The 27,181-nt window shown below is 38.4% G+C and overlaps 1 protein-coding gene across 3 annotated transcripts in view; it reads right to left on the bottom strand.

Moving 5' to 3' along the window:
• Positions 1-773: 773 nt before the first annotated feature.
• The window catches only part of SVEP1 (sushi, von Willebrand factor type A, EGF and pentraxin domain containing 1), a 200,698-nt gene continuing 174,290 nt past the window's right edge, over positions 774-27,181 (bottom strand). For 2 of the 3 annotated variants that reach the window (XM_069575440.1, XM_069575441.1), the window contains 9 exons: positions 26,746-26,901; positions 21,949-22,012; positions 20,252-20,425; positions 18,909-19,085; positions 13,823-13,993; positions 12,529-12,624; positions 10,682-10,777; positions 6,067-6,160; positions 774-1,159 (listed from right to left, as the gene is read on the bottom strand). In XM_069575440.1, the coding sequence (XP_069431541.1) occupies positions 1,138-1,159; positions 6,067-6,160; positions 10,682-10,777; positions 12,529-12,624; positions 13,823-13,993; positions 18,909-19,085; positions 20,252-20,425; positions 21,949-22,012; positions 26,746-26,901 (1,050 nt within the window). In that variant the 3' untranslated portion in view covers positions 774-1,137. Of the gene's footprint in view, positions 1,160-6,066; positions 6,161-10,681; positions 10,778-12,528; positions 12,625-13,822; positions 13,994-18,908; positions 19,086-20,251; positions 20,950-21,948; positions 22,013-26,745; positions 26,902-27,181 lie in introns of all 3 variants that reach the window. The other variant, XR_011254209.1, reaches the window with a different exon arrangement.

The following is a 27,181-nucleotide window of genomic DNA, read 5'->3' as shown; positions in this document are numbered from 1 at the left end:
AGTGATACAGTGAGCTCCGGGCCTTGTGTGGAAGCAGTTCTCCCGAAGGATGAGATGAATTGACCGCGATTTTCCTATTTTAAACAAAATGCAGTGTTGCAGCTTTCCTCCCCGCCAGCCCCCAAAGTCTGACAAAATCTTTATCCTGGTAGAAGGATCGTGATGGAGCTAGGGGGAAGCAGTGGGAATTGAGGGGCAGCTCAGCTGTGCCTTAGGCAAATTCAGTTTTTTTTTTTTTTTTGGCAAGTGGAGCCAGGAGCACAATTGTGGCAATTTCCCCCATTTGCCTTTTCCTTTCCCCTTTTATGTTGTGTTATTCCAATCTCCTTTCTCCCAAAGCACTGAGCGGTGGGATTATGACCCAGAAATGGGCTCTCTGTTCATCTTCCAGTTCTTGCATTTCTCACTCCAGCTGAGAGAAGGAAGTGAATCACTTTAGCTTGTGAACCATGGTCATGTTTCCCCCTCCCCCCCATCCACTAAGTTGATGCCCACAGCTTTCTAAATGCTGGAGAAGGAATTAGTCAGGCTGCCCTCAGCACCAGAACAGTGTTCTGCATGGAGGATAGTAGGTGCAATAGTTACTTTCTAATTAAATAAAAGGAAACTTTTACTGTTACATATATTATTGTAGACATGATGGATCCAGCATGAAGGGGTCTCCTTTGCTGTCATTTCTCAGTACATTGCATGTAATCTCATAACATGCTGGTAGCACCAACCACGAATCTTCTTTTTTCCCCTCACAAAATGGCACTACTGGAAAAACATTATTTAGTAGCAAAATATATTTTAATTGAAAAATCATTTTAAGTAACTGAATAAAAATGTATACCAGGAACCTTCCAATAGACAGCAGAGTATGTACATTTTGTGAGAGTGGAGCAGCATCTATTTAATATATTTTTATATAGAAAATACAGGCATATTTAAAAATGGAAACATGTAAGAAGGTATGTCACAAGAAATAACAGACTATAACACAAAATAAAAAGGTCAACCCAAAGTAACAAGTTGACTGAAATGAGACGAGACCCAGCACCGTGTTGGAAAGTCTTCATGTAAATTGTGTGATGTCCAGGACTGCCAGGAAGAGATGATCCTGCATTTCAGGAGAGCTGGTTGGTTGTGCCGTGGTTAAAACCCAGTCCTCCTTTTCCTAGAACAAAAAACAAAGATTCAACAGTAAAGAAAGGGGAACAGCTGTTTGGGCGCTGATTAAAACACAACTGAAAGTCTCAGATACCTGGCCTCATCTGTGATGTGGTCTGGATGGATGGGGGTCATTCCTTGAGAAAACGAAGGGACACAGAGAAAAAGTACTAAGGTACACAGCACACTGGAGTTTTAGTCCTGGCTCTGTCCCTAGTTTCCTGTCTGAAAATCTGCTCATCTGTAGAACGAGGGCTTTGGACTTTGTGAACCTAAAGGTCACTTACAGAATGAACTGTCTATGGTTTTTATTGATGGCATTTGTTTAGGATCCATTTTCTGTGCACAGTCAGAGGAAACACAGTATCTTCCTTGAGGACTGAACAATTTGGGAATAATTCATCAGTAGAGGAGGGTACAGACTGAGGGACTTAATGAATGCCACAGGGCATTTCTCCACCAGCTGTCACGACGCCTGAATATTGCTCTGTCAACCAGCTAAGTCGCTTCAGTCATGTCTGACTCTGTGAGACCCTATGGACTGCAGTCTGCCAGCCTCCTCTGCCCATGGGATTTCCCCAGCAAGAATGTCGGAGTGGTTTGCCATGCCTTCCTCCAGGGGATCCTTCCAACCCAGGGATCAAACCCATATCTCTTAGGTCCCCTGCACTGGCAGTGGATTCTTTACCGTGAGCATCAGTTTTTATGTCTTTATTAAGCATGAGGGAGACAAACTTTAAGGCACTCAATCTTGTGGAAAAGAAAGAAGTATTTGTAAACATTTACTGCTTTGATTTCTCAGAAAAGCTTTCTCTCCATCCCATTTCAGGAAATTATATTCCACCTTTCTTTCATCAATGAATTGTCAGTCTCTTCCACCCTTTACCTAAAGGCATGGTAAAATTCATTTTTAGCAAAATGAATTCCACATTAGAATAATCCAACCTAGGATCACCATTGACTGATCCATGGTGGGCCCTTGAATTAATCTGGACTAATGAGTTCTTCTCCTACAGTTTTAAAATGGGTCAGCATACTATTTCCATGGGCAGTGGGTCCTTCTACGTGAACTGAGATGCAAAGGAAAGCGCTCTGCAGCAGGACGATGGAGAAGATGTTGGAGACAGGAGGTGAGATGGGAGGGGAGAGACTTTAGATGTCTTCAAGTCCTCCGTCTGTTTGCCGTCCTGCTCAGCCAACGCATGTATGGGGTTCCATATGAGGTCCCATTATTGTGATAACAGATTCCTTTCTTTGCTTAAGCCACTTGGAGTTGCAATAACAGAGTCCTAGCTAATACAGGTCTCCCAGAAAAATCCATCACAGTATAAGGAAAGGCATTTGATGAGGGCTGCTGGGTCTTCTGGGTTGACTTTTTCTTGAATTTGCCATCATTTTTTAAAATTCCTTTATCAAGCTTTTGAATTAAAAAAATCTAGATTTTATTACCTTTATTAATAGCATTTTATTGTTTATAAAGTAAGTTATTTCTGGACATCCTCTGGTCAAGAAAAAGTTCCTATGGGGTAGTTGACTCTTGAACAGGGGTGAGGGGTGCTGACCCTCTGAGCAGTCAAAAATTGGTGGATGATTTTACAATCAGTTGGTCATCTGTATCTGTGGCTCCACATCCACAGATTCAGCCAAATGAAGATTGTGTAGATCTGTATTATGGATCTATTGGGAAAAAAATCTATATATAGGTGGACTCATGCTGTTCAAACTCATTTTGTTCAAGGGTCAATTGTATTTTGATATTAGGGAACCACACAAACTCTGAGCTTCCTTCACTTATCTGTAAGATGAAGTAGTTGAAACAAAGCTTAAAATAAGAATGTTACAAACACTTCCTGTTCCTTTTTGAGTCACTATCATCCTTATTGTTTCTATCTTTGCTTTTTCTTTTCTTTGCTCTCGTTATTTCCCCAGAAATCCTCTCCAGTTTGATTCTCATTTTCTTAAGTTCTTTCAACACTGCTCTCAGGTAAAACTATCATTTTTATGTTAGAAACTTCTAAATATACTTGTACAATCCAAATTTGTCCTTCAGGGTTCATTTTTTTTTCTCTCTGCAGAGATGCATATACTTGAGTTGATATGAAGAAATTCATTAGCATGAAACAGATATTTTCAATAATTAAGTTTGTATTTAAATAGATTTTTATCTTGGCAAGTTGACTTTAATAGTCCAATCAAAATTAAGTAAAAGGACATGAAAAAAGAATAACTCTTTTCAGTTAACTGAATTTTTCACTTTAAAAAATGAATATGGAAATACCCATTTTTTTCAATGATTCCTATACTATAGAAGTAAATGTACATAATACAGATCTAAGTGATGTAATTATAATGATGTATATTAAAAATTTTAAATAGAGTTGTAATATTCCAACATTGCAATATTTATGAGGACAATGTTATAATATTGAAAATATTTTATCAGTGGTACGATGCAGTATGTAATCAACATGATATGGTACTGGCATAAAAAACAGACCATAGATCAATGAAACAGAATAGAGAACCCAGAAATAAATCCACATATATATGGTCACAAAAGGAGGAGAACCAGTAACAGCAGTGAACTTTGGAGTTGAAAGGACAACATGCTTGGGAGTGAAGGAAGGGATTTCCTGAGCTGAAACGGGCAAACTTCAGTCTTCCACTGTGTTTTTGCAGTATTCTATATATCATTTCCTGAATATATAAATTTAGTGACCATTAGCTAATGATCATTTCATGAGTGACAAGTCCAGCAGTACAAAATTCACAGTATTCTGTCCCTAGCCTGTCATTCTTTTTTCATTTCAGCTGCATGTTAAGTTGGAAAGATGATTTATTGATCATTCTAAAGATGTAACATTGTTTTGTGTTGGAGAAGGCAACGGTGACCCATTCCAGTACTCTTGCCTGGAAAATCCCATGGGTGGAGGAGCCTAGTAGGCTGCAGTCCATGGGATTGCCAAGAGTCAGACACAACTAAGCGACTTCACCTTCACTTTCACTAACTTACGGTAAAATAAGTTACCATAAGTTCTTCTTTCTCCTAGGAGAAAAACATAGGCCATAGGCTCCTTGACATCAGCCTTGGCATTTTTTTTTTTTTAAATTCCCATCAAAGCAAAGGCAACAAAAGCAAAAATAAACAAGTGGGACCACATCAAACCCAAAGTTTCTGCACCACAAAGAAAAGCATCAGCAAAATAAAAAGACAACCTACTGAATAGAAGAAAGTATTTGCAAACCATATATCCTATGAGTTAATGTTCAAACTACATAAAGAACTTACAGCTTATATGATAAGATGCTCAGTATCACTAACCATCAGGAAATACAAATTAAAACTCAATGAGATGTCATCTGAAACCTGTTAGAATTGCTATTATCTGAAAGGCAAGAAATAACAAGCGTTGTTGAAGATGTACAGAAAAGGAAATTTTGTGCACTATTAGTGGGAGTATAAATTGGTGCAGCCACTGTAGAAAATATTATGGAGTTTCCTCAAAAGATTTAAAATAAAACTACCATGTGATCCAGCAACTCTCTGGGTATTTATCCAAAGAAAATGAAAACATTAATTGGAAAAGATGTCTGCACTCCCATGTTCATTTCGGCATTATTTACAATAGCCAAGACATGGAAACAATCTGTGCCCATCGATGAATGAGAAGATAAAGAAAATTTTCTTTATAAACCACACACACATACACCTCACAATGGAACATTATTAAGCCATAAAAAGAATGAAATCTTGTCAACTGTGACAAATGGATGGACCTTGAGGTCATTAGGCTAAGTGAAATGAGTCAGAAAGAGAAAGACAGGTGCCGTACGATTTTGCTTATATGTAGAATCTAAAACAAAAACCAGAACCAAACTTACAGAGAACAGATTGGTGGTCAGCCAGAGGTAGAGGTGGGTGGGGGGCGGGGTTGGGCAAAATGGGTAAAAGGAGTCAAAAGGCACAAATTTCCAGTTATAAAATAACTAAGTCATGGGAATAGTATATATAACATGGCAATTATAATTAATAATACCATACTGCACATTTGAAAGTTGCTAAGAGCAGTAGATCTTAAAAGGTCTCATTTCAAGAAAAAAAATTTTTTATAACTACATACATGGACTTACATAGTTAACTATACTGGGTGATCACTGCACAATATGTACACACAGATATATTGAATCACTATGTTATACTAATATACTAAACTAGTATAATGTTGTGTGGCCATTACACTTCAATAAAAAGTTTATGATATTTAAACTTTCAAACTATTTCCCCTTTATTTTGGGATAATCTTTTCTCAACTATGATATTTATCTGCTTACAAATGAGAAATCAATTGCTATAACACATTTTTACATAAATTTTCTTCTAGTCCATTAAATACTGACTATATATACTGTAAAAAATATGGACCAAAATTTTGACTTTAAAAATAAATGTTCCTTATCATCAATTTCAATATTATTTTTATTATAAATAGGGATGCAAATGAACATCAGTAAAACATATTGAGTTTATCATTTATTTGAATCCTTTCTTATGAAGGGTGCAATCTACCATTCAAGAAGGCATTAACTTGTTTAATTAACCCCTTTTTCTTTGTCAAAAAACTTCATAAATTTGCATGTCCTCATACAGAGGCTATGCTAATCCTCTAAAATTGTGTTGTTTCAATTTTAGTATTTGTGCTGTAATAAATGTGTGTTTTTGAGGAATCACTGTTTTATCTGTCAAATATTAAGTAATACTTCTTCATTTGGTTTTAGTTCAAATCTCAAAATGGATATTTCTGGATACAAAATGCTTACCTTCAAACCAGAGATATCTTCTGGCTCTTGGGGCAACTTAACTTGAATTTCAGTCTTCTCATGCTGTAGATAAACAGTAGTGTTTGGTTGTCTTACCTGGAACAGTCATGTCCTGTCCATGCCGAGAGACAATGGCATCGGTTTGGTCTTACGCATTTTCCACCATTTAAGCAGGGAGACTGGCAGACAGCTGGGATGAAAAATTCATGCATTTACTTAATGAATACTAAGCAATCATGAAGATGCTCATGAAGACATGCAGAATAAGATGTGACTCTGCTTTCTGCTCCAGCTGCCACCATTCCTCATGGACTGCATCCTGCCAGTTGGCTCAATCTCACATCATAATGTGGTATCACCTCCCTCTGTACTTCCAAGCAAGAGTCGATCTTTCTATTTAAATCCCAGCTTAAGTTCTACCTGCATACTGAAACCTTTGCTGATAACTCCGAGTCCACTAATTTTTCTCTTCTTTAATCCTTATTTAAGTAACTAATTTGATACTGTTTTGAACTGAAAATTATTCATATGCTCAACGAGACTGTCAAGCTCTTGAGAGAGCCAGCAATGAACTCTACGACTGATGAAGTCGTTATATCAGATGTTAATTCTTAGGATGCTAGATCAGGCACATAGACTGGCTAACATAACAAATGATTCTAAAGCCCTTTGTGCTTGCTAGGAAATGTATTTCATGGCTTTTACCAACTTTAATTGGAATTACAGAGCCTGGGGTTGAGTTAAAAATGAGCTACTGATGTAACGCTGAGTGAGAACTGAGAGATTTACTATACAGTCATCTTTCTCACAGGTCCATAGTCTCAGGGTCAAACTCTTCTTCTCCATGAATCTACTTGTTAAAAAAACCTAAGGACACTAAAAATAGATGAAGACCAGCCAGTTTAACAAATCAAAGAAATAAATAAGATGCCTGTTCAGAGAAAGTTGGAAATGAGGAATATTTCAGTCTCATTATAGCTTGGAAATGCAGGCTTCCCCAGATGAAAAACTCATCTTTGGTGAGAGATAAAGAAATGTCACTTCTTTATCACTCATTCATAAAATATTGGGAAAACATCGGCAATGCAGGCACTTGATAAGCACTGAGAAAGGACAAGAATGAAAACACCAGTCTTTGCTCTTGGCGAGCTTTCTTGACAAGCAAGCCAACAAAATGCACATATTTGCAATATAACAAAAAGGAAATTATGAAATGAAGCAGGGTCAAGAAGGGCAAAAATAAAACTCAATAATCTACAACTGAGTGGCACTTCCTAATCTGGCTCTGCCCAGCCTTATACTTCACTTCTGGTCATACCCCTCCACCGCCTCTATGGCTTCTGCTCTGGCTCTAGTTAGCTGATCAAGTTTGTGTTACACATCTATGCCTTTGTCTGGAATGAGCTCCACCTGGGGACTCCTTTTGCTCTTCCTTTGATTCTACGCTTATGAAGCGTTTTCTGAACATCTACTGGACTTTCCTGGTGGCTCAGACCATAAAGTGCCTGTCTGCAATGCGGGATGACCCAGGTTCAATCCCTGGGCGGACGACTGAGCGACCTCACTTTACATTTGGGTGGTTTACTCATTTTACCATTGATCATGTAGAGAGTTCAATTAGCCTCCAGTCACATATTTATAGGCCATTCTACATCCCTTCTTCTTTTCTAGGCTGGATTCTGGAGAGCAAGAGCTCCTGTTTTATACCCTTTTGTATGTTTAATACCTAATGGATAGAAGTGGGATCTTTGCTGAGGTAGCTGCAGCAAAATTGAATAACATAAAGACCATATGGCTCATGTCAGTAAGGTGCTTAATGTCAGGGAGCTAAGGAACTAAAAGAAATACAAATAAGTCAGATCAATTGAGCTTTAAATGGCACGTGTGTGTGTGTTTAGTCCCTCAGTCGTGTCTGACTCTGTGCGACCCTATAGACTTTAGCCCGCTGGGCTCTGTCCATGGGATTTTCCAGGCAAGAATATTGGAGTAGGTTGCCATTTCCTCCTCCAGCGGATCTTCCTGATTCAGGGATTGAACCTGTGTCTCCTGATCACAGATAGATTCTTTACTGTTGAGTGACCAAGGAAGATCCTTAAATGGCATGGTTCTAGCTAACTGTGTAATATCTAGAGATGGAATGTTAGAAAACAGATTTTCGTGGTAGACAGCAAGTTTAGGGATAAGAGGAAACTTGGGCAGGGCTTTGGAGGTGAGTTTGACTAGGCAGTAGCCATGTCTGCAGGGGACAAGATGTGATTGGCAGGAAGGGAAGTGAGTGCATCAGGTGTGCTGGTTCCAGTCCACGCAGCGCCTCAGGAGGCAGAATCTGGGCTGGATGTGGAGACAACAAGCAACCATCTCAGGTTCTTAAACAGGGCAAAGATATCCCCAGAGCTGTGTGTAATGGTGTTATTTTGGAAATAGAAATGTGAAGGTTAAGTAGTAGACTCTGGTAGTGATCCAAAGGAAAGGTCTTCTACTAGTTGGTGACAGTGGAGATAGAGTAGGATGCAAGAGATATGGAGTGGGAAGGAACAGAAAAGAGTGCTGATACTGGCAGATGAAGGGGGAGGGCGACTTGAGAGTGTCTCCATCTGGAAGCGTGCTGCCAACACCTACAGAGATAAGATGCCTGGGAAAGGGCAAAGCTGGTTTGCAGGTAGGTTCAATTTGGTATGCATGAGAAATATAGATAAATATCAAGGTTGGGGCTCCCCTGCTGGCTCAGTGATAAAGAATCCACCTGCCAATGCAGGAGACATGGGTTCCACCCCTGATGCGGGAAGATCCCACGTGCCTAGGGGCAGCTAAGTCCGTGTGCCACAACTACTGAGCCATGCTTCAGAGCCTGGGAGCTGCAACTACTGAAGCCCAAGTGGACCACTAGAGCCTGTGGTCTGCAACAAGAGAAGCCACTTCACTGAGAAGCTGGAGCAGCGCAACTAGAGTAGCCCCCGCTTGCGGCAACTAGAGGAAGGCCCGCACAGTGACAAAGACCCAGCATAGCAAAATAATAAACACACACACATACAAAAAAAAAAATCAAAGTTGATTTGTGATAAAGAAATACCAAATGTTACTTTAAGACTTTCAAATACCTCTTGCTCTAGCCCTACTTTTTCTATTATTTTTATTTCATTCAATTTTTCTTGAGGTATTTCAAATTGGTTCCTCTCCTCTATAACCAACAGAGTCATAACCAATGTAAGGCATTAAAGGAATCTAAAAGTTGTCTGTGTTTTCCATAAAAAGTTTAAACAATGAGTGAGAACATGGGATGGCGATATCAGATTTTAAGGGGTGTTACAGGCCGCAATTCATGGGGTTGCAAAGAGTCAGACACGACTGAGCAACTGAACTGAACAGGCTTCTTTGAGACTTTAGTGAAAGTTATGAGCCCACTTATACAGCAAGAAACATACATATCAAACTTTTAATATAAGAGTGAAATGTCATGGGTTCCTATAGCACCCAAAGCTCATCTATGGTACTCTAAAATAACAAGGTTTACAACAGAGCACTCGTGATAATACAATCAGGAGTCAACCACTGTACCATTTCATTTGAAGTCTGCCTTTTCTCTGATAAAAATAAAAATGGAGAAATGCAAAAAAAAAAAAGTTTCAAATAAAAGCTTCAAATTTAGCCTCTAGTATTACATTTTTCCTTTCCTACACTCATGGATGGCTTACTTTCGGCTTTATGTGGGGTGGCTGCCCATCTGATTTTGGGTTTTTGCACCTTTGACTCCCATTTCCCTGATTTGCTTCTTAATAGCCCCTCTCATCCTCCCAAACCTCCCAGTTTGGAGGCTAAATTATATAGTCACTTGAGCCTTAGAGTTTGTGACAAGCTCTGGTGTCAGTTGGCCTGCTCTGTTTTACAATTAACCTCACTAGGAAGTGGTATAATTATTATTTACAAGAGGAATAGTAAGGGTTAGAGTTAAAGCAAAATAAATACAGTGAGTTCTATGCTTTTAACAGTTGCCTGACAATTAGGACATTAAAAAGGTAAAAAAAAATCTATCATTTTAGACTGTGGGATTATTTAGACAATTACTGAAAAACCTGTCATATGCGGGCACTATGCTAGCTACTGAGAATATAAAGATCACAACTATCCCTGCCCACCAGTGGCATATAATCTAGTGAGGGCAGGGAAAGATCAAAATCAAGCAGTTAGATAGCAAAGTATAGCGGATAGGCAGGTATTTGAGCATGGGTAGCTCTGAGGACATGTCTATCACCAATTAAATCAACAACAGTTTGTTACTGTCTTCCATGATAAGGAACCATCTCTTGTTATTTCACTTTAACTTCAATTGCATTTATTTAGAGCCTGTTCTTTCTAAATAGTTCCTGTGAATTTAGTGATTTAGCTTCATAGAGATTTAAATAAATATTCTTCTGAACTTCTACATTATGTTTTGTCTACATTCTGCAACACAGAGCAAATGACATGAAGAAGGCTGACCAATGAGTTAACTCAGATGCTCTTATTTGTCATACAACCCTGAGAGGTGTCTCTGAGGTAGACATAGGTTGAGCATTGAGACCACCATTCAAGGGACCATCTTGAGGAATTCGTGAGAAACCCTGATACCCTTTTGTTTTACTGCCACCTCTGAATCTTAGTCACACTCATCGGTGTTCTCTAAGGTTTCACGGAGTCCAGGAACCAAGAAAACCAACTATGACAGGACGCCTACCTGTATGACAGCGGGATCCTGTCCAGCCAGGTGAGCAGTCACATTGATAAGGGGCCACACAACGACCGCCGTTCAGACACGGAAGAATGCAGATCGCTAGAAAGGAGATCAAAAAGGACTGGATCAAAACCCACACACTCAGACATGATCGAGTGTTCAAAAGATATTTTCCGGGAGGAGTAAAACCTTAGATGACCCACTAGATAACCTTCCCGTATATGCTGTGTTTATTAATCAGTATTATTGGGAAAACACAATCCAGAAAGTCAATCTGGACCCTTAGCCTCGTGTAGCCTCGTGACTCCAATGCCAAATGCACTCTTTCCAAGAGGAGACACCGAAATCGATGCCTGCTAAGTGCTTTGCTTTCTCTTCACAAAATAAGCAGAATGTTTTTCATTCATTATCGTTTCAAATTTCCATTACAAATTACATAAAATGCTCTCAGAGGGTTTGGCTGCCTTGAGGTTCTCTTCTTGGCTGTAATTAAATATGAAAATGGCAGTCAGATAAGCTCTTCCATGGGCTGATGTGGGCAACACTTTAGTAGCTGCTATCCTTTATTTCCTTGGAGCTGAGGTCTAACGGTGACTGAATCTGGCCTCCCTGACATTCTCCATGGCAATCATTTCTCCTACTAGAAATCACTGAGCTCTGTAAAGAGGTGTTATCTGTTTAAAAGAAGTGAGACTGTTTACTGACTTGGTATTCAAAGCATTGTTCTCAAGACCGAAACATTGACACAGGACTTAGTTGGAAACGCAGAATCTCAGGTCCTGTCTTGGATCTACCGAATCAGAACCTGCACTGACCCTCTCCCAGGTTGTCTGCAAGCACAGGAAAGCCTGGGAGGCCCTCATCTAACGCACTGCAGGCACATGTTCAGCGAACTAAGCCAGGCCTGTCACGATCCTTGGAGTTCTAGCAGGTCACACGTGGAAGCCCTAAGTAGGAAGGTAGGACTGGGGAGAAGAAGGAAAAATTCTCTTCTTTCTGAATGACACTGGCTTTGGTGAGCTATTAGCAGCCTAAACTGATTTCCACTGTATATTTTCCTTTCTAGATTAGTTGAAATACTTACACTTTAAAAAGTTTCCGAATTTCTAATAAAATGTCTGGCCTTAGGAAAAACTGTTATAGACCAATGGCCATGATATCAATGACTCAATGAGATTAATAGATGCCCAATAATTTTATCCACGTGTAAAAATATTTTTAAAGATTTTGAAACAAAGTATGGTTTAGACATTAAAAAAATTAAAGCCACTTTTTCACATTCTCCTGGAAACTCAAATTTAAATATATTTTTTCCTGAGGACTGAAATTCTATATTAAAGTATCAAGCATTATATAGCTACTGGAGTACCAATTAATTTTTTTAATTGGAAAGAGCTACCCTTAATGAATGATGGGCTCCCTATCTTACCTGTAAAGTACAATTTTATGCAATGCCATGAATTTATACTAACTGTAGCAAGAAGCAGCATAGAAGATAAATGGACTTGAGATAAAGGGAGACCAAGGCTGGGAAACTCTTTATTATAAGCTCCTTCCCAAGAAGGTTCCTGGAAATCTGTGCCAGTAGGCAGGTGGAGACGGCCTTAGATGGATCTTGATAACTATATTTTCAAGGTCTGTAATATTCTAGATCTTCTGCAACTAAATGACATACATAGATCAGCTCTCAGCCCTTTGTCTGGTCTGTTACGGGATTTAAGCAAGAAAATTCCTGCCACCAGTAAAGCCAGTTCCTAGTAACACCCCTAAGTTGGCAGCTTCCAGGCAAACCATCGGAACTCAAAGTAAAATCTCAGGACACAATTTGTAAGATATAAGGACAGACTCACGCTCTTCACAGAGGCGACCCATCCAGCCATCTGGACAGGAACAAGCATTTGGGCGCTGGCAGATCCCTCCATTCTGACATGGGAATCGACAGACAGCTGGAAAACAAGCAAGATGGATCATAAGTCTAGGGAATTCAGGAAGGCAAGGCTGGTTGTCAGAAAATAGGATTGATCATTTACATTTCAGAGTATTTCCTTGAATCAAGTCTTAAGGAAGAGAAACGAAACCCAGTTTCAAGATTTGGCTCGGGATGAACGTGAGGGGCTCAGGAGGGACATAAACAAGTTTGGGTAGTTCTGAGATTATAACTATCAAACGTTTTAGTAGTTTGGGGATTCAGGGCAAAAGAGAACAAAGTGGTTTATATAAAAGATTGTCTTCGTTGATCTGGACCAGGGGAAATGCCTTTCTAGGAGATTTGAAAATTCCCTTAAAGGAAGCCTTTGATGGCTAATAGCTCTCTGGTGATGCCAGTGTTCCCCATTCTCTTAAAGAAGTGAAGACGCAAACAAGTAAACAGACACACAACTCTCACTTGACTTCTGACTTTAAGTGACACTTGAGCTACTTCTTGAGGAGGTAGCTCCTTAGCACCCCTCTCGAGAGGAGTCTGCATATTTTCTTACAACCTATGAGCTAACAGGCACATGAAAAGATGCTCATTATCACCAGGTATTAGAAAAATGCAAATCAAAACTCTAATGAGGTATCATATTGGTCAGAATGACCATCATCAAAAAGTCTAAAATAATAAATGCTAGAGAGGGTGTGGAGAAAAGGAAACCCTCCTATCTTGGTGGTAGGAATGTAAACAGACACAGCCACAATAGAGAACAATGTGGAAGCTCCTTAAAAGATTTAAAAATTTACTATATTAGCCACGATAGGATCCCATATGGGGCCTCATTCCTTATGGGGCACAGGGGTCTGCTAAGGATGGCTGGTTAGAACTGGTATCTGTACTGAAACACCTGAGTGTTCAGGAGGTTGACCTCATGACCCAGTCATGACACAGCCCTGCCTAGCGACTGGAGAACACTCCTAAGATCTGGAGAGAAGACTTGCTTAAGGAGCCATGTACTCAGGAAGGGGCCAGGTACTGGGCCAAAGGTCTATGTGCAAGCTTTCAAAACTCCAACTTGTAAAGTTAAGGAAAGTAACACACATGATAAGAGAAAACTGAAAGCCAAGGAAAGATAAAATAGCATGCCTACTAGCTGTTGGCCATATCAGGCTTCCATATACATTTTCCTACAGCTTCACTAGTAACTAACCATTCAAATATCTCCTTACCTCTGCAGACAGGAGGTGATGTCCAGGTTCCATTCTCTAGGCAAACACTCCTCAGGGAACCCTCCAACATATATCCACTGTAACAGGAGTAGGTGATCATATCCCCATACTGATAATGTACGCCTCGGGCAATTGCATTCTCTACGTGAGTTGGTGGACCACATGAGATTTCTATAGGAAAATAAACAAACAAAAAATAAGCTTTCAATACTAACTCAGCCAGTGGAGAGGAGAGAGCATAGTCTCACTTCTAGGACTTAAAGAAGAAAGATAAAATACACAAAGGTAACCTTTTTAACTACATTAAATCTAAAAGACACCAGAAACTAAAAGCATCTCCTGCTGCTCTGTAGAAAAATTAGATGTACAAGATCAAAGGTTTTGCCTTCTGATTAATATGTTGAAGCTGAGGTATTTTATACTCAAGGCACGAAGTCTTGTCTTCTTATACCTCACCAAAGAGATATAAGAATTTCAATGCAGGATGCTTAGCTTATCAGATAAGAAGAGAAGTGGATGCGGATTATTTACAGCCTATCACTTTAAAGATCACGATCTGCAGGAATACAGATTCTATCATGGCTGTTTTATCAGTGCCTAGAACAGTGCCTGGGGCAATGGGCTCTCAATAAATATTTGAAAAATGAGTAAAGGAATAAATATTGTCTCTAACCTAAAGATAACTCCACTTACACAGCTTGAAGGGGTTTATGAAATTCAAGCTTTCACATTAGTTTCCCTCTTTTCAAGACTATAAGCAGTGACCCTCTTCTTTTGGAATATGTAAGACTGAAGGATAATTCTCTCTTTTAAACGTGCATGCTTTGAATATTTAAATAAAAATGTTTATAACTAATTTTGCTTTGGGAATTTTATGGGGATAAATTAGATAACTAGAGATGTTCTGCAGTGCATCATACAACAAGGGCTGGATTGGAGCCAGGACGCTCATCAGTTTCCATTTTGTACAAGGCTAACTTTTAGATGAGTTTTCATGAACTGGCTTTTAAAAGGCCACTTTCTGGCCATAATACCACTTAAAAACTTGCCAGAGGCCATGATCAAATTTTTGGATTCTTCTAAATTTTCTTTTCCTTCTAAGGTAGTTAAAAACATTAATTCAATCAGTCACATATCAAATACACATGTATTCATGCCTTACTGTGTATAAGAAACTGGAAAGAAATAAATGAAGAAAATGCTGTACCTTTGCTCAAACAAATGGGTAAAGACAGACAAAGAAATACAGTCATATAATTTAAAAACAGCTGTCTTAGAGGCCTGGTTACCATACTACAGAAAATTGAGGTCAGTGTAACTTATTATGCTTAGGGGATTGTCAGTGACAGTGGTCTTTGGACTAGGCTGTTAAACTTGAGTGAATCAGAGGACTATGGCTCCCAGGTTAGAGGAACAGTAGGTAGAGAGACAACAGTGAGCTGCTGGCTGGTTTACAGAAGTGGTTATCAAAGCAGAGATTTCAGGCCACCTATGTGGGAATCAGCTTGGATTCTTATTAAAAATGCAAACTTCTGGGCTTTCTGGCTTATGAATCTGTATCTTACATACTCTCTCCAGGAGATTCTCATGTCCACTGAATTTTAATCGCTGATTTGTACTGATAAATAGCAGGATGAGGTGAAAAAGATGAGGAAGGTGGCTAATTCAGTCTCAGGAAGGATATTTGTTCTAAGCCACAGACCTCCTGTCTAATAGAAAATGCAAAAGAAGGACTCGGGATAACAAACAACTGTGGAAACTGTCTCCTCTCCTAGGCAACCCCTGATCTTCCCAAGAATATTGAGGAGTAATTAAGCATGCACTGAAAGGACATTTGTAATAAAGGCATGTCCCTCCTTGCTGTTGCTTCCGGTGCTCTGAGTAGTAAGTCTCTGGGAGCCAAGACCAATGTGAGGATATGCGGGTAGAATCAGGCCACTTGGCTCACTTTAGTTCAGGCTGATGGCTTTAAAGTAGCCTAGACAGTCTGGCTTATACATATTTAGTTCTTCTCACTTAACTGGGGGTAGATTTCATCAGGATTTGGGAACCAAATCCCCAGCTAAAAGTATGATAAACACTTTCTTGGAATAAAATAAAAACTCTAACGTTGCAGTAGGCTGCTGGTGGAAAATTCAGGGGTTTGGGGTTATTTTACGCTATCAGGAGATAGCATTATCACAAATATATATCAATTCATTAATTTTTTTAAAACAAACCTATAAGATAGGAATTTCTGGTGCTATTTACAGATGAGAACTCCAAAATTAAAGAAGTTAGGGCATCAGCATAAGTCGAGGACTAGGACATTTTGAGGATAGAATACAAACCCAGGAGTGTAGGATATTGGGCAGGGAAGATGCATTACATGTGTTAAGATGTATCAAGAGTTCTAAAAAAATGAACGAAATAATGCCATTATTATTAATAAATAATGAAATAATGCCATGAATGAAAGAATGCCATTCGCAGCAACTTGCGATTATCATACTAAGTGAAGTAAGTCAGACAAAGACAAATATCATATGATATTGCTTATATATGGAATCTAAAAAAGGGTGTAAATGAACAAAACAGAAAGACTCACAGACACAGAAAACAATTTTACAGTCATTAAAGGGAAAGGAGTTGTTGTTCAATTGCTAATTGTGTCTGACTCTTTGCAATCCCATGGACTGTAGCACACCAGGTTTCCCTGTTCTTTACTATCTCCTGGCATTTGCTCAAACTCATGTCCATTGATTGGTGATGCCATCCAACCATCTTATCCTCTGTCACCCCCTTCTCCTCCTGCCTTAAATCTTTCCCAGCATCAGTGTCTTTTCCAATGAGTTGGCTCTTTGCATCAGCTGGTCAAAGTATTGAGCTTCAGCATCAGTCCTTTCAATGAATATTCAGGACTGCTTTCCTTTGGATTGATTGGTTTGATCTCCTTGCTGTCCAAGGGAATCTCAAGAGTCTTATTCAGCACCACACTTGGAAAGCATTATTTCTTTGGCACTCAGCTTTCTTTATAGTCCAGCTCTCACATCCATACATGACTATTGGAAAAGCTATAGCTTTGACTATATGGACCTTTGTTGATAAAAGGGCATCTCTGCTTTCTCATATGCTATCGAGGTCTGTCATAGCTTTTCCTCCAAGGCGCAAGTGTCTTTTTATTTCATGGCTGCAGTTACTGTCCTCAGTGATTTTGGAGCCCAAGAAGATAAAATCTGCTCCCATTTCCATTTTTTCTCCATTTGCAATGAAGTGATGGGAGCAGATGCCATGATCTTAGTTTTTTGAATGTTGAGTTTTAAGTCAGCTTTTTCAATCTCCTCTTTCACAATCACCAAGAAGCCCTTTAATTGCTCACTTTCTGCTATTAGAGTGGTATCATCTGCATATCTGAGGTTGTTGATAGTTCTCCTGGCAATCCTGATTCCAGCTTATGATTCATCCATCCCAACGTTTCACATGACGTACTCTGCATATGAATAAGCAGGGTGACAGTATACAGCACTGACGTACTCCTTTTCCTACTTTGAACTAGTTCGTGTTCCATGTCCAGTTCTAACTGTTGCTTCTTGACCTGCACACAAGGTTTCTCAGGAGGTAAGTAAGGTGGTGTTCAATAATTCTCATCTTTTTAATAATCTTCCACAGTTTGTTGTGATCCACACAGTCAAAGGCTTTAGTGTAGTCAATGAAGCAGATGTTTTTCTGGAATTCTCTTGCTTTTTGTATGATCCAGCGAAAGCTGGCAATTTGATCTCTGGTTCCTCTGCCTTTTCTAAATCCAGCTTGTACATCTGGAAGTTCTCAGTTTACATACTGTTGAAGCCTAGCTTAAAGGATTTTGAAAATTACCTTGCTAGCATGTGAGATGAGTGCAACTGTATAGTAGTTTGAATATTCTTGGGCATTGCCTTTCTTTGGGATTGGAATGAAAACTGACCTTTTCCAGTCCTGTGGCCACTGATGGGTTTTCCAAATTGGCTGACATATTGAGTGCAGCACTTTAACAGCACTGTCTTTTAGGATTTTAAACAGCTCAGCTGGAATTTCATTATCTCCACTAGCTTTTTCATAGTAATGCTTCCTAAGGCCCACTTGACTTCACACTCCAGGATGTCTGGCTCTAGGTGAATGACCACACCACTGTGGTTATCCAGGTCAAGACAGGGTTAATCAAGGTTATCCAAGTCATTAAGGGAAAGGAGGGGGAGGGATAAATTAGGAGTTTGGGATTGACAGATACACAGAAATATATATATATATAAAATAGCATAGTGAGCTGTAATCAATATTTTGTAATAACTTATAATAGAAAATAATTTGAAAAAGATTATATACAGATACATGTAGCTGAATCACTTTGCTGTCCACCTGAAACTAGCAACACTGTAAATCTAGTATACGTCAGTAAAAGAAAAAATAAAACAGCAAATGCTTATGTATATTAAAATATTTTTAAAAAGCACAAAGACATGTCAAGAGTTGTCACAAGGCTGCAAGAGATGCTGCCAGACTGTTATGTATCAGCACGGTGCTAGCCCACAGGTTCTCCAGTTGTGTTTTTAGGACCAGCAGTATTGCCATCAGCAACACCTGGGAAATTGTTAAAAATGCAAATTCTCAGGCCTCACTCCAGACCTACTGAGTCAGATACTCTAAGGTGGGCCCTGTTTGTACCATGCCTGCTAGGTGGTTCTGATATCTGCTCAAGTTGGAGAACTACTGTGAAATAAATTTTCTATTCCGAAGCCTATTAATGGGTAGTCTAGAGACTCAACAATGTGGAGAAAAATACGTATTTTAGATTTAACATCCTGCCCATTCCTAGAAAAGTGTGATTTGAAAATCTATTCAAGTGAATCCTGGCCAGGCAGGTTTTAGCCTAGTCCTGATAAGTGTCTCTTTATGTTTGGATTTCAAATTAAATTTAAAAAAGTTTTTTTAAATAGCAACACAGAAGTTGATGACCATAAGACAGAGACCTAAATATTTACATATAAGTTACTTGATTGAAAATAATCTCAGGAAGATGAGAAAATTTCATTTCCCACTAAGTAAATTCACTGGCTCCCACGTGTTCACTTACTTTCACATTTGGCACTTGTCTGCGTCCACGTCTCGTCAGGGTTGCACGTGATAGTACTCTGGCCCCGGAGCAGGAAGCCTTCCCTACACTTGATAGACACGTTTTGATCGACATAGAACTCCTTTTCAGAAAGCACAGCATTCTCAGGGATCACAAATGGGACAGGGCATGGATTTGCTGTTAAAAAGAAAAGAAAATGTTTACTGATATTGTCTCTCCTAGTTCATTTCTTTGAAGGCAGAGTATGAACTCTGCCCGAGTTGAGTTCCCAGTGATGATACTATGAGGCTTCAAAATATAGAACTTCAAACATTAAATAGACTTATTTTGCATCCCCATGAAATTATTTGTCAGGATAAAATAGGTAAGATCTGAAAACATCAAGCTATTCAACCACTAATGCATGGTCCTAAAATTCTAAGATGGCAAATTAAATGCTCGTTCACAACTGCAGCCCTTCACCAGTGAAACCAAAGCTGTGCTGGAAACCAAGGAGTATATCAAACATCCCCTTCATGTTTGAAGACTATTAAGAACGTGGGATGAACACTTCCTACTGCCCCTGCACTTTCTTTTACTGAACATCCTTCAGAAGATGAGCCAGAGAAAAGCCAGACATTTCTCAGAGAGCTGAATATAACTTTAGACCACACTACTCTATCAGAGCATCAGAACTTAAATTATAGAGTTTCCCAGGCTTTTTGGTAAAAATGGACTCATTTTTCTACGGGTCTGAAGGAAAACCAGGAAGTGTCGCTTTTAGTGTAAGACTGTGATGTGCATACAACACCGATTTCACACAATTTCAGTTCTTCTAATTTTCAATGGGCACAAAAAAAGTCTTTTGTGTGTAAGAAGGGTGTCAGCTGAATTTCAAAGCTTTGATTAATGTGTTGTAATACTTTAAACAATAGCCAGAGTTTTCTCAATTTATACCTTGCTTGGGAATATTGTTTTCATTTCAGTGGCTATAGCTAATTATCTTCATACACTATATTTATGTTTACTTTGTTATATTAATATTGAACATTAAATATATTTTCTTTCATCACTCCTATCACATGTAATTCATTATACATTTATGTCAAATTTTTAAAATTAAGTTGCATTTTCTGTGAATGTTTTTAGACTTGTACTCATCCAAGGAATCTTATGAAAGCTGATTCTCAGACAGGCTATTTTATATAATTCAGTTGATTTTTAAAACATCCCATAGTATTCGGCTTGGATATGCACAGATTTCTTTCTCTGGGCCAATCTCACTTATCAATGGAGTTTCTACTATGTTTTAGACAGCCAGGGAACTGATTCTGATTTAAACCCCTCCTATGGTCAACACACACGTTTGCAGAGAGGAACAGGGTGGCTCCAAGTCCCATTTTCTGTGCAGGAAGCCTCGGGCGCCCCTTCAAGGCTGTAGCCTCTGTTGCAGGAATATATCACGCTGGGCCCAGTGGTACTGTTTTCAACTTCAGCTTTCCCATTCAGAAACTCAAGTGGAGCTTCACACATGATCTCTAAGAAGAAAAAGCAAAGCCTCATCTTAAATCTCCCAACCCTCTTCTTTATACAGGGAATTTATATCACTTATTTGATAATTTAGAAATAAAAAACCACAGAGAATAACAGGATTCACATAGAGTGTTCTATTACTATCTTGCATTCCAGAATAGAAGCTATACAAACCATTATCATTGTAGCTTGAATTAAACCTGCTGCAAAAAGGAAACAATCCCCTCACCAACCCCAGAAAGAAAGAAAGAAACTGAAATAGCTCAGTCATGTCAGACTCTTTGAGACTCTTTGATTTTCCAGGCAAAAGTACTGGAGTAGGTTGCCATTTCCTTCTCCAGGGAATCTTCCCAACCCAGGGATCGAACCCAGGTCTCCCACATTGCAGGCAGACGCTTTACCCTCTGAGCCACCAGGGAAGCCCCCACCATAGCAGTTTCCTATTTCAGACATGTTTCCTTTTCGTTCCCCTCTTCCCTCCTCTGTACATACATTCACTTTTGATCATGCACTGTTTGATCACGAACAACTGAAACAAAAAAAATGCTATTATTTGGAATGCTCATTGATGTGAACATTGAGATGTTACTCAATGTTTATGTATGTCTTTCTATATACACACACACAGAGCTCCCTTTTAGAGCTACAAAGTCATACTCTCCACTGAACATTAGCCATAAAATATTGTTTAAAAGACTTAAGATTCCTATTGCATACAAAATCAGCTCATTAATCTACATTCAAAACAAAGTGAACAAAACTCAGGTACCCCAAGTCCTAGTATAGGCTTGCCACTAACTTCATTTCTGATACTGGGCAGGTCACATCCCTTCCCCCAGTTCATTCTTTCTCATTGGTTAACAGAAGCGGGTAGACTAGGTTATCCAAGAAGTCTCTTCTGGTTTGAAAATCTGATAACTACTCCAGAATTATTAAGAGAAAAAAAATTTTAAACTTGCCATTTGACTGGTTTGTAACTGTTGGATTTAAATACATTGCTTTTTGACAGAGGAATCATATGAGCCATATCCTAGGAACTGAGTCACTTGAATTCACCCACATCCTGCTAAATAAACTTGGCTGTCCTCATACAATGAATTAATGCAAAATTCCAGCAAAAATGTGAATATTCATTTGTTGGACAGATGTGTCAATGTTATGAAGATGTTAGTTTTACCCACTACTGTTACCAAGGAAACAGCTCTAAGTTTTCTAGATTATCATTATTTCGGGGGAAACCCACAGAAAGAAGGCAAGTAAACTCAGTAATTAGTTTCGAAACAAAATGTTTGCCATTCTAGAGTCAGCAATCTTGTGTTCTGTTCCAATCTAATCATTAATCTCTACCACAGTTTTTCAGTGTTATATTATTTCAGTGCCTGTGAGCAAAAGCCCATAAAAGGTTCTTTTACAGTTCATGGAGTCAAATTTTGTTTTTAATTATGGAAACAACTTGCAAAGAAAATGTGGCCACATTATTATTCTGTGTCCTTAGTATCGTTTGGGGACCAAGAGTCATTTGACTTACTTTTGCATGTCGCCACCTCTCCAGTCCACTGTCCATTCTCCTGACACACCCGTTCTCTGTTCCCCTGTGGATCAATAAAAACTGTCACTGACAAGACAATAAATGATGATAAATGATGATAAATGACGATAAAAGATGATAATGAAAAAATACGAGTGCAAAGTCAACTCCGCTGGAACCGGAAATCCTTGGCATTGGGATGCTAAATGAGTTCATTAAATAAATACAGTTTAAGAAGTGGATTTAGACTTTCAAAAATGTTTTCATCAAATTACCTCAAAATTCATATTCTGGCTGACCAGTGTAATTCAGGTACAGACACTGTTTCACTTTCTGCTTAAATGACAACTAATTATAACCAGCAGCAAAGACCGATATAGAATGTGTCCGAAATATCTGAGAGGTCTATTTACTGAGGATTTTTAAAATTATTTTGAATTGAGTTTATTTTTCAGTATCTGAGAGGTACAGCAAAGAAGTGAATGTTTATATATACCCTTGGACTTGAACTAGGTCAAGATATCTTATTGAGATCAGGATTGAATTTTTTGACAATGTAACTTATCCATTGTATCTAAACTTACCCTATTAAGGGCCCAAGCAAGTAAAATTTTAAATATTTTGAGCAAAAATCTTTCTAAAAATTTATATCCCTGCCTTCTGAAATAAGGGTAAAAATAATATAAACTTGTTGAAACATCATTTATAGTTGTTATCCTCGATGGACTTTTGATATATTTTCCTATATCTCACAGACCTTTGGCGTGGGATGGGAGGGTAGGGTAGGGGGAGGGGGGAGGATATCAGCTATTTACCCCTCAGAGTTACTATATGCTGAGCTAGGCTAAGATTACTGGGTTTTTATTTCTGGATACAATTTTCAGTCCTCTTTTTCTGTGGTTTAACTTTGCTTGTTTCTAATGATATTGTCTCTAATGATCTTGTTTCTAATGTTTCTAATGATAACCTTTTCCTATGTTTTAAATTCCTAATTTGCTATGGAACAATTAATAAGATAAATAAAATTCTGTAACATTCTGGGTTTTAAGTAGTGTGTTAAGGGGCTTGGCTTTAAGTATATGAACTGCACCCATGGATTCTGTGTGATGGTTTTTCAATCCTCAGAGCTCTTTGGATACACATTCTTGGAGCTGGTTCTAAATTAGCAATATGTCTGAAAAGGAGCTATCACCTCTACTTTGATTTTTATCTGCTTAACTGTTGTCTTTCATCCTTAATCCCCTACTACTCAAAGGTATTTTCTTCCGAGTTTACTGACAAAGCTTCCCCTACAAAAACTCCACTGACATCTATGGAAGGATACTCACTTGACCTTCCAAAAAATAACTGAACCAAAAAAAATAAATGTTTTTAAAAATATATATTATTTTCTTCTTATTGAAAAAGTAATATGTGTTGATTATAGAAGGCTTAAAAAATATGAAAGAGAAGTAAAAAGTTTTCTAGAATTCTTCATCCAGAGATAAACCCTGTTAATATCTGCTGTACTTTTCCTGTGCTTATATACTTACATATGCAAAGGAAAATATACATTGTATTTTGTGAACTATTTATTAATTTTGAGGAAGTATATGACAAACTATTGAAGTCAGCTCCCTATTTGGGTATTCCAGAGTGGACTACACTCAAGTAGTTAATTTAAGCCAACAGTATTTTTCTCACTAATTTTTTTCCTTTGTTAATATTTTCCATAATAAATACTCTGTTTCAATCATCTCAATTTTTGTTCCAATAAAATTCTATTTTCTGTAGCTATTGCTGTAAAAAGAAAATCACACACTATCTGTTGTCTCCCTTCTTAGTAAGTTGCAAATTTTACTATTTATTATTTTATGACTTATTACTTACTTCCCCCTCTCTCTTTCTCTCTCTATTCCTTTACATATCTTGCTTTGATAATTAAGCTGGAGTTTTAGATCCAGATCAGCATCAAGTTACTATTTTTGACATAATGTATCTGCTTAATCAACAATTAACTTAACTATATTAATTTTTAGCATCATAGAAACCACTTTACTGCTGATTAATAGCAATTTTAGAACATGATTATCCCATTTTTGTGTTCTTTGATTTATTCCTCAGTTGCCTGTAGGGATTTATATTTCGAGACGATCGCATGTGTAGCGACATTTGGGGGATTTAGATGTCTCAAAAAGGTTGTTAATCCTTATATAAAAATGATAACATTTACAGAGTAGAAAAACTGACCATGATTTACATTAGTTGTCTTAATTGCTTTGTCTGACTTTGGTAATCATATGAATACTAGGGGTAATGACAATTACTACCCTCTATTGAGCTCAGACATTGTATAAAGTGTAGTGCTTGCCACTTCCTTTTATCGCTAATCCTTGCAGTAACTTTGCAAAGGTGGTTATCATGTACTGCAGACAGGATGAAACAGAGGCTCAGAGAGGTTCCCTAGCATCTTTACATCCAGCAAAAGCAAAGAGCCTGCAACAGAGGTCTGTTGGGACTAAGTCCCTATTCTTTCCCAGCCACTCACCTTTGGTACTGGGGGAACTTGTTAAGAAAGGCAAAAATTCAAAAGTTCTTTTTATGGTAAGACTTTTCCCCTAATGGTATGTTTTTCCATTGAGAGGCATAATGTCTGGCTCCATTATTATTATTACTATTTTTGACATCAGTAGCCATGCTGATGAAAACCTAAATCCATTAATTCATAAGAGTTGCAAATTCTGAGGTTTGAATTCTATCGTTATTGACTGGAATTCATCTACTATTTGGTTATCGAGTCTTTCAGTTGGGGTCCTCTGGTAGCTCAGCTGGTAAAGAATCTGCCTGCAATGCAGGAGACCTGGGTTCTATCCGTGGGTTGGGAAGATCCCTTGGAGAAGGGAAAGGCTACTCACTCCAGTATTCTGGCCTGGAGAATTCCAGGGACTGTATAGTTCATGGGGTCTCAAAGAGTCATCCAGTTAGCCTTGAAAAGATACTTTTCCTCCTTTTGTTGTACTTTCAAAATAATGAATTTGCCCATGGGAATCCCCTAGAAGTTACCAAATAATCTTTCAGTATCATTATGAGTCTGTCATTCATGACATATTTGATGTGGCCATTAAAGTTATTACCCTTACTGAGGCTAAAAAGGTTTCATCTTGGCCATCTCGGGAGCCTTATCCAATTGGCTCCTGAGGTCTTTTTTTACAACTTTAGTATTTCTGGCTGTGCTGGGTCTTTGCTGCTGCATAGACTTTCCTCTAGTTGCGGTGAGCGGGGGTTACTCTCCAGTGCGGTGCACAGGCTTCTCATTGCAGTGGCTTCTCTTGTTGCAGAGCATGGGCTCTGGAGTGAGAGAGTTTCACCAGGTGCAACTGCTGGTCTCTAGAGCAAAGGCTCAACAGGTGTGGCACACAGGCTTAGTTGCTATCCCGGCATGTGGGATCATCCTGTCCCTGGGATTGAACCCATGTCTCCTGCGTTGGCAGGTGCATTCTTTACCTCTGAGCCACCAGGGAAGTCCGTCTCCTGAGTTTTCTTCTTTTTAAATATACTGCCTTTGATAGATTCCCTCCTATCTCATATGATAAAGATTTTCTAGGCTAATCTTCTACATACCATGTTCCAGACCTGGATTTGATTATTTCTGTAAATAACTGGACATAAATATTTAGAGACAGTCTCTCAGGTGCTCCAAACACATAGCTTGGAGTAATAACAATTGCTATAACATCTCTTTCAATTTTGTGGTTACCACTGGGATTTTTCCAAACATTTTAAGGTAAATTATCCACTTCCTCAAAGTTAATGACCCATCAGTTTGCTTTAGATTTTACACCATTTTTCTTAACAAAATGCAAGGGTAGTACTCTCACATGAAGAACAACTGAGTTTCAAAAACAGAAAAGCTCTCCAACTGCCATCAACCATTACATTATCATCCTTTTCTCCCTTAAAAAGAATCTTTTGAGGAAATAAAACAAGATCCACATAAGCCTAGTTTCATCTTTCATGGACCTTGCTTATGAAAATTCTCTGATTCTATGGTGAGCAGCAAAATAATGGAACACACCATACACATTTAACAAATCTTTGGCAATGAACACTTCTCAAAACCTCCATTTAATACCATTATAACAACAAAAACAGGGAATAAAGCTTCCTGAAAAATCAAAGGGCAACATTATACAATATAAAAAAGGCCTCATATTTCAAGTTTGATGATGTGACCATGTTTTGATGGCAGCATTCCCACCAGAGTAAATTGGTGCTGCTATCAGGATTTTAATATTACAAACCAGGCAGGCGTGATCTTGAGATCCATCATTTGGTTAAAACAGCTCCTAGCACTTTTTTTCAGACTATACCTACCTTGAGGGAAGCTGGCATCTCAATAAAAAAAACCCTCCAAGGTATCTGAGCCCATGGCTTGACGAAATTCTAGCTGTGCATACTTAAATCCCTGTGGACACTGCCCCATGGTGACAGATTATGCAAAATATGGTTAACAAGAGGCCAAAACATAGGTTGAAGTGACCAACTAAAGTAACAATGTCAGTCTTGGGGTGGGTATGTAAACTCCATTTTTTTTCATGGCTTTGATTTTTTAATTTGAAACTTATTCTGCTTTTTAAAATTATAAGTCATTTTAAATACTTCCAAGAAAAGGTTAAGCTATAAGGCAACAATGTATAAAAAAGTGTAAAAAAGCCTTTTAGGAGCCAAATCAGTGAGATAAAATGGTGTAATACTAAAAATATTCCTAAGTATATTGGAAAAACAAATTAATTGTGGTTAAACAATTTGTTTGCTTACCTCTAATTCATAGCCAGTTTCACAGTGATAAGTAATCGTGCTTTCAAAGTTGTATTCACTGCCAAACACAAATCCATGTTCTGGACTTTCAGGTTTCCCACAAGAAATTGGACTGCAGGATTCATCAGAAAATGGGGGCTCCCAGGTGCCGTCAAGCTAAATAACAAATTATTAGTTACACTTAGGGATTAGTGCGCATGAATGAAGACGTCTCCAAATACTGCTTATATAACAGGATAATCCTCAAATGATAGTCAAAGGACCTAGAACTTGCTACTACTGCTACTTATTATCTTTGACATTAAGAAACACACATCAGATGGTCATCAGTAAACAATTTTAGACATTTCTAAAACTCATAAAACAAGCATTTTCCTCCTAATAAAATCCTTTAAAAAAAAATCAAGAACACCAAGAAGTATGTCTTCATTATGAT

This window comes from Ovis canadensis, chromosome 2 (assembly GCF_042477335.2).
Source record: "Ovis canadensis isolate MfBH-ARS-UI-01 breed Bighorn chromosome 2, ARS-UI_OviCan_v2, whole genome shotgun sequence".
Classification (NCBI taxonomy): Eukaryota; Metazoa; Chordata; class Mammalia; order Artiodactyla; family Bovidae; genus Ovis; species Ovis canadensis.
This window is presented reverse-complemented; position numbering and strand designations above follow the sequence as displayed.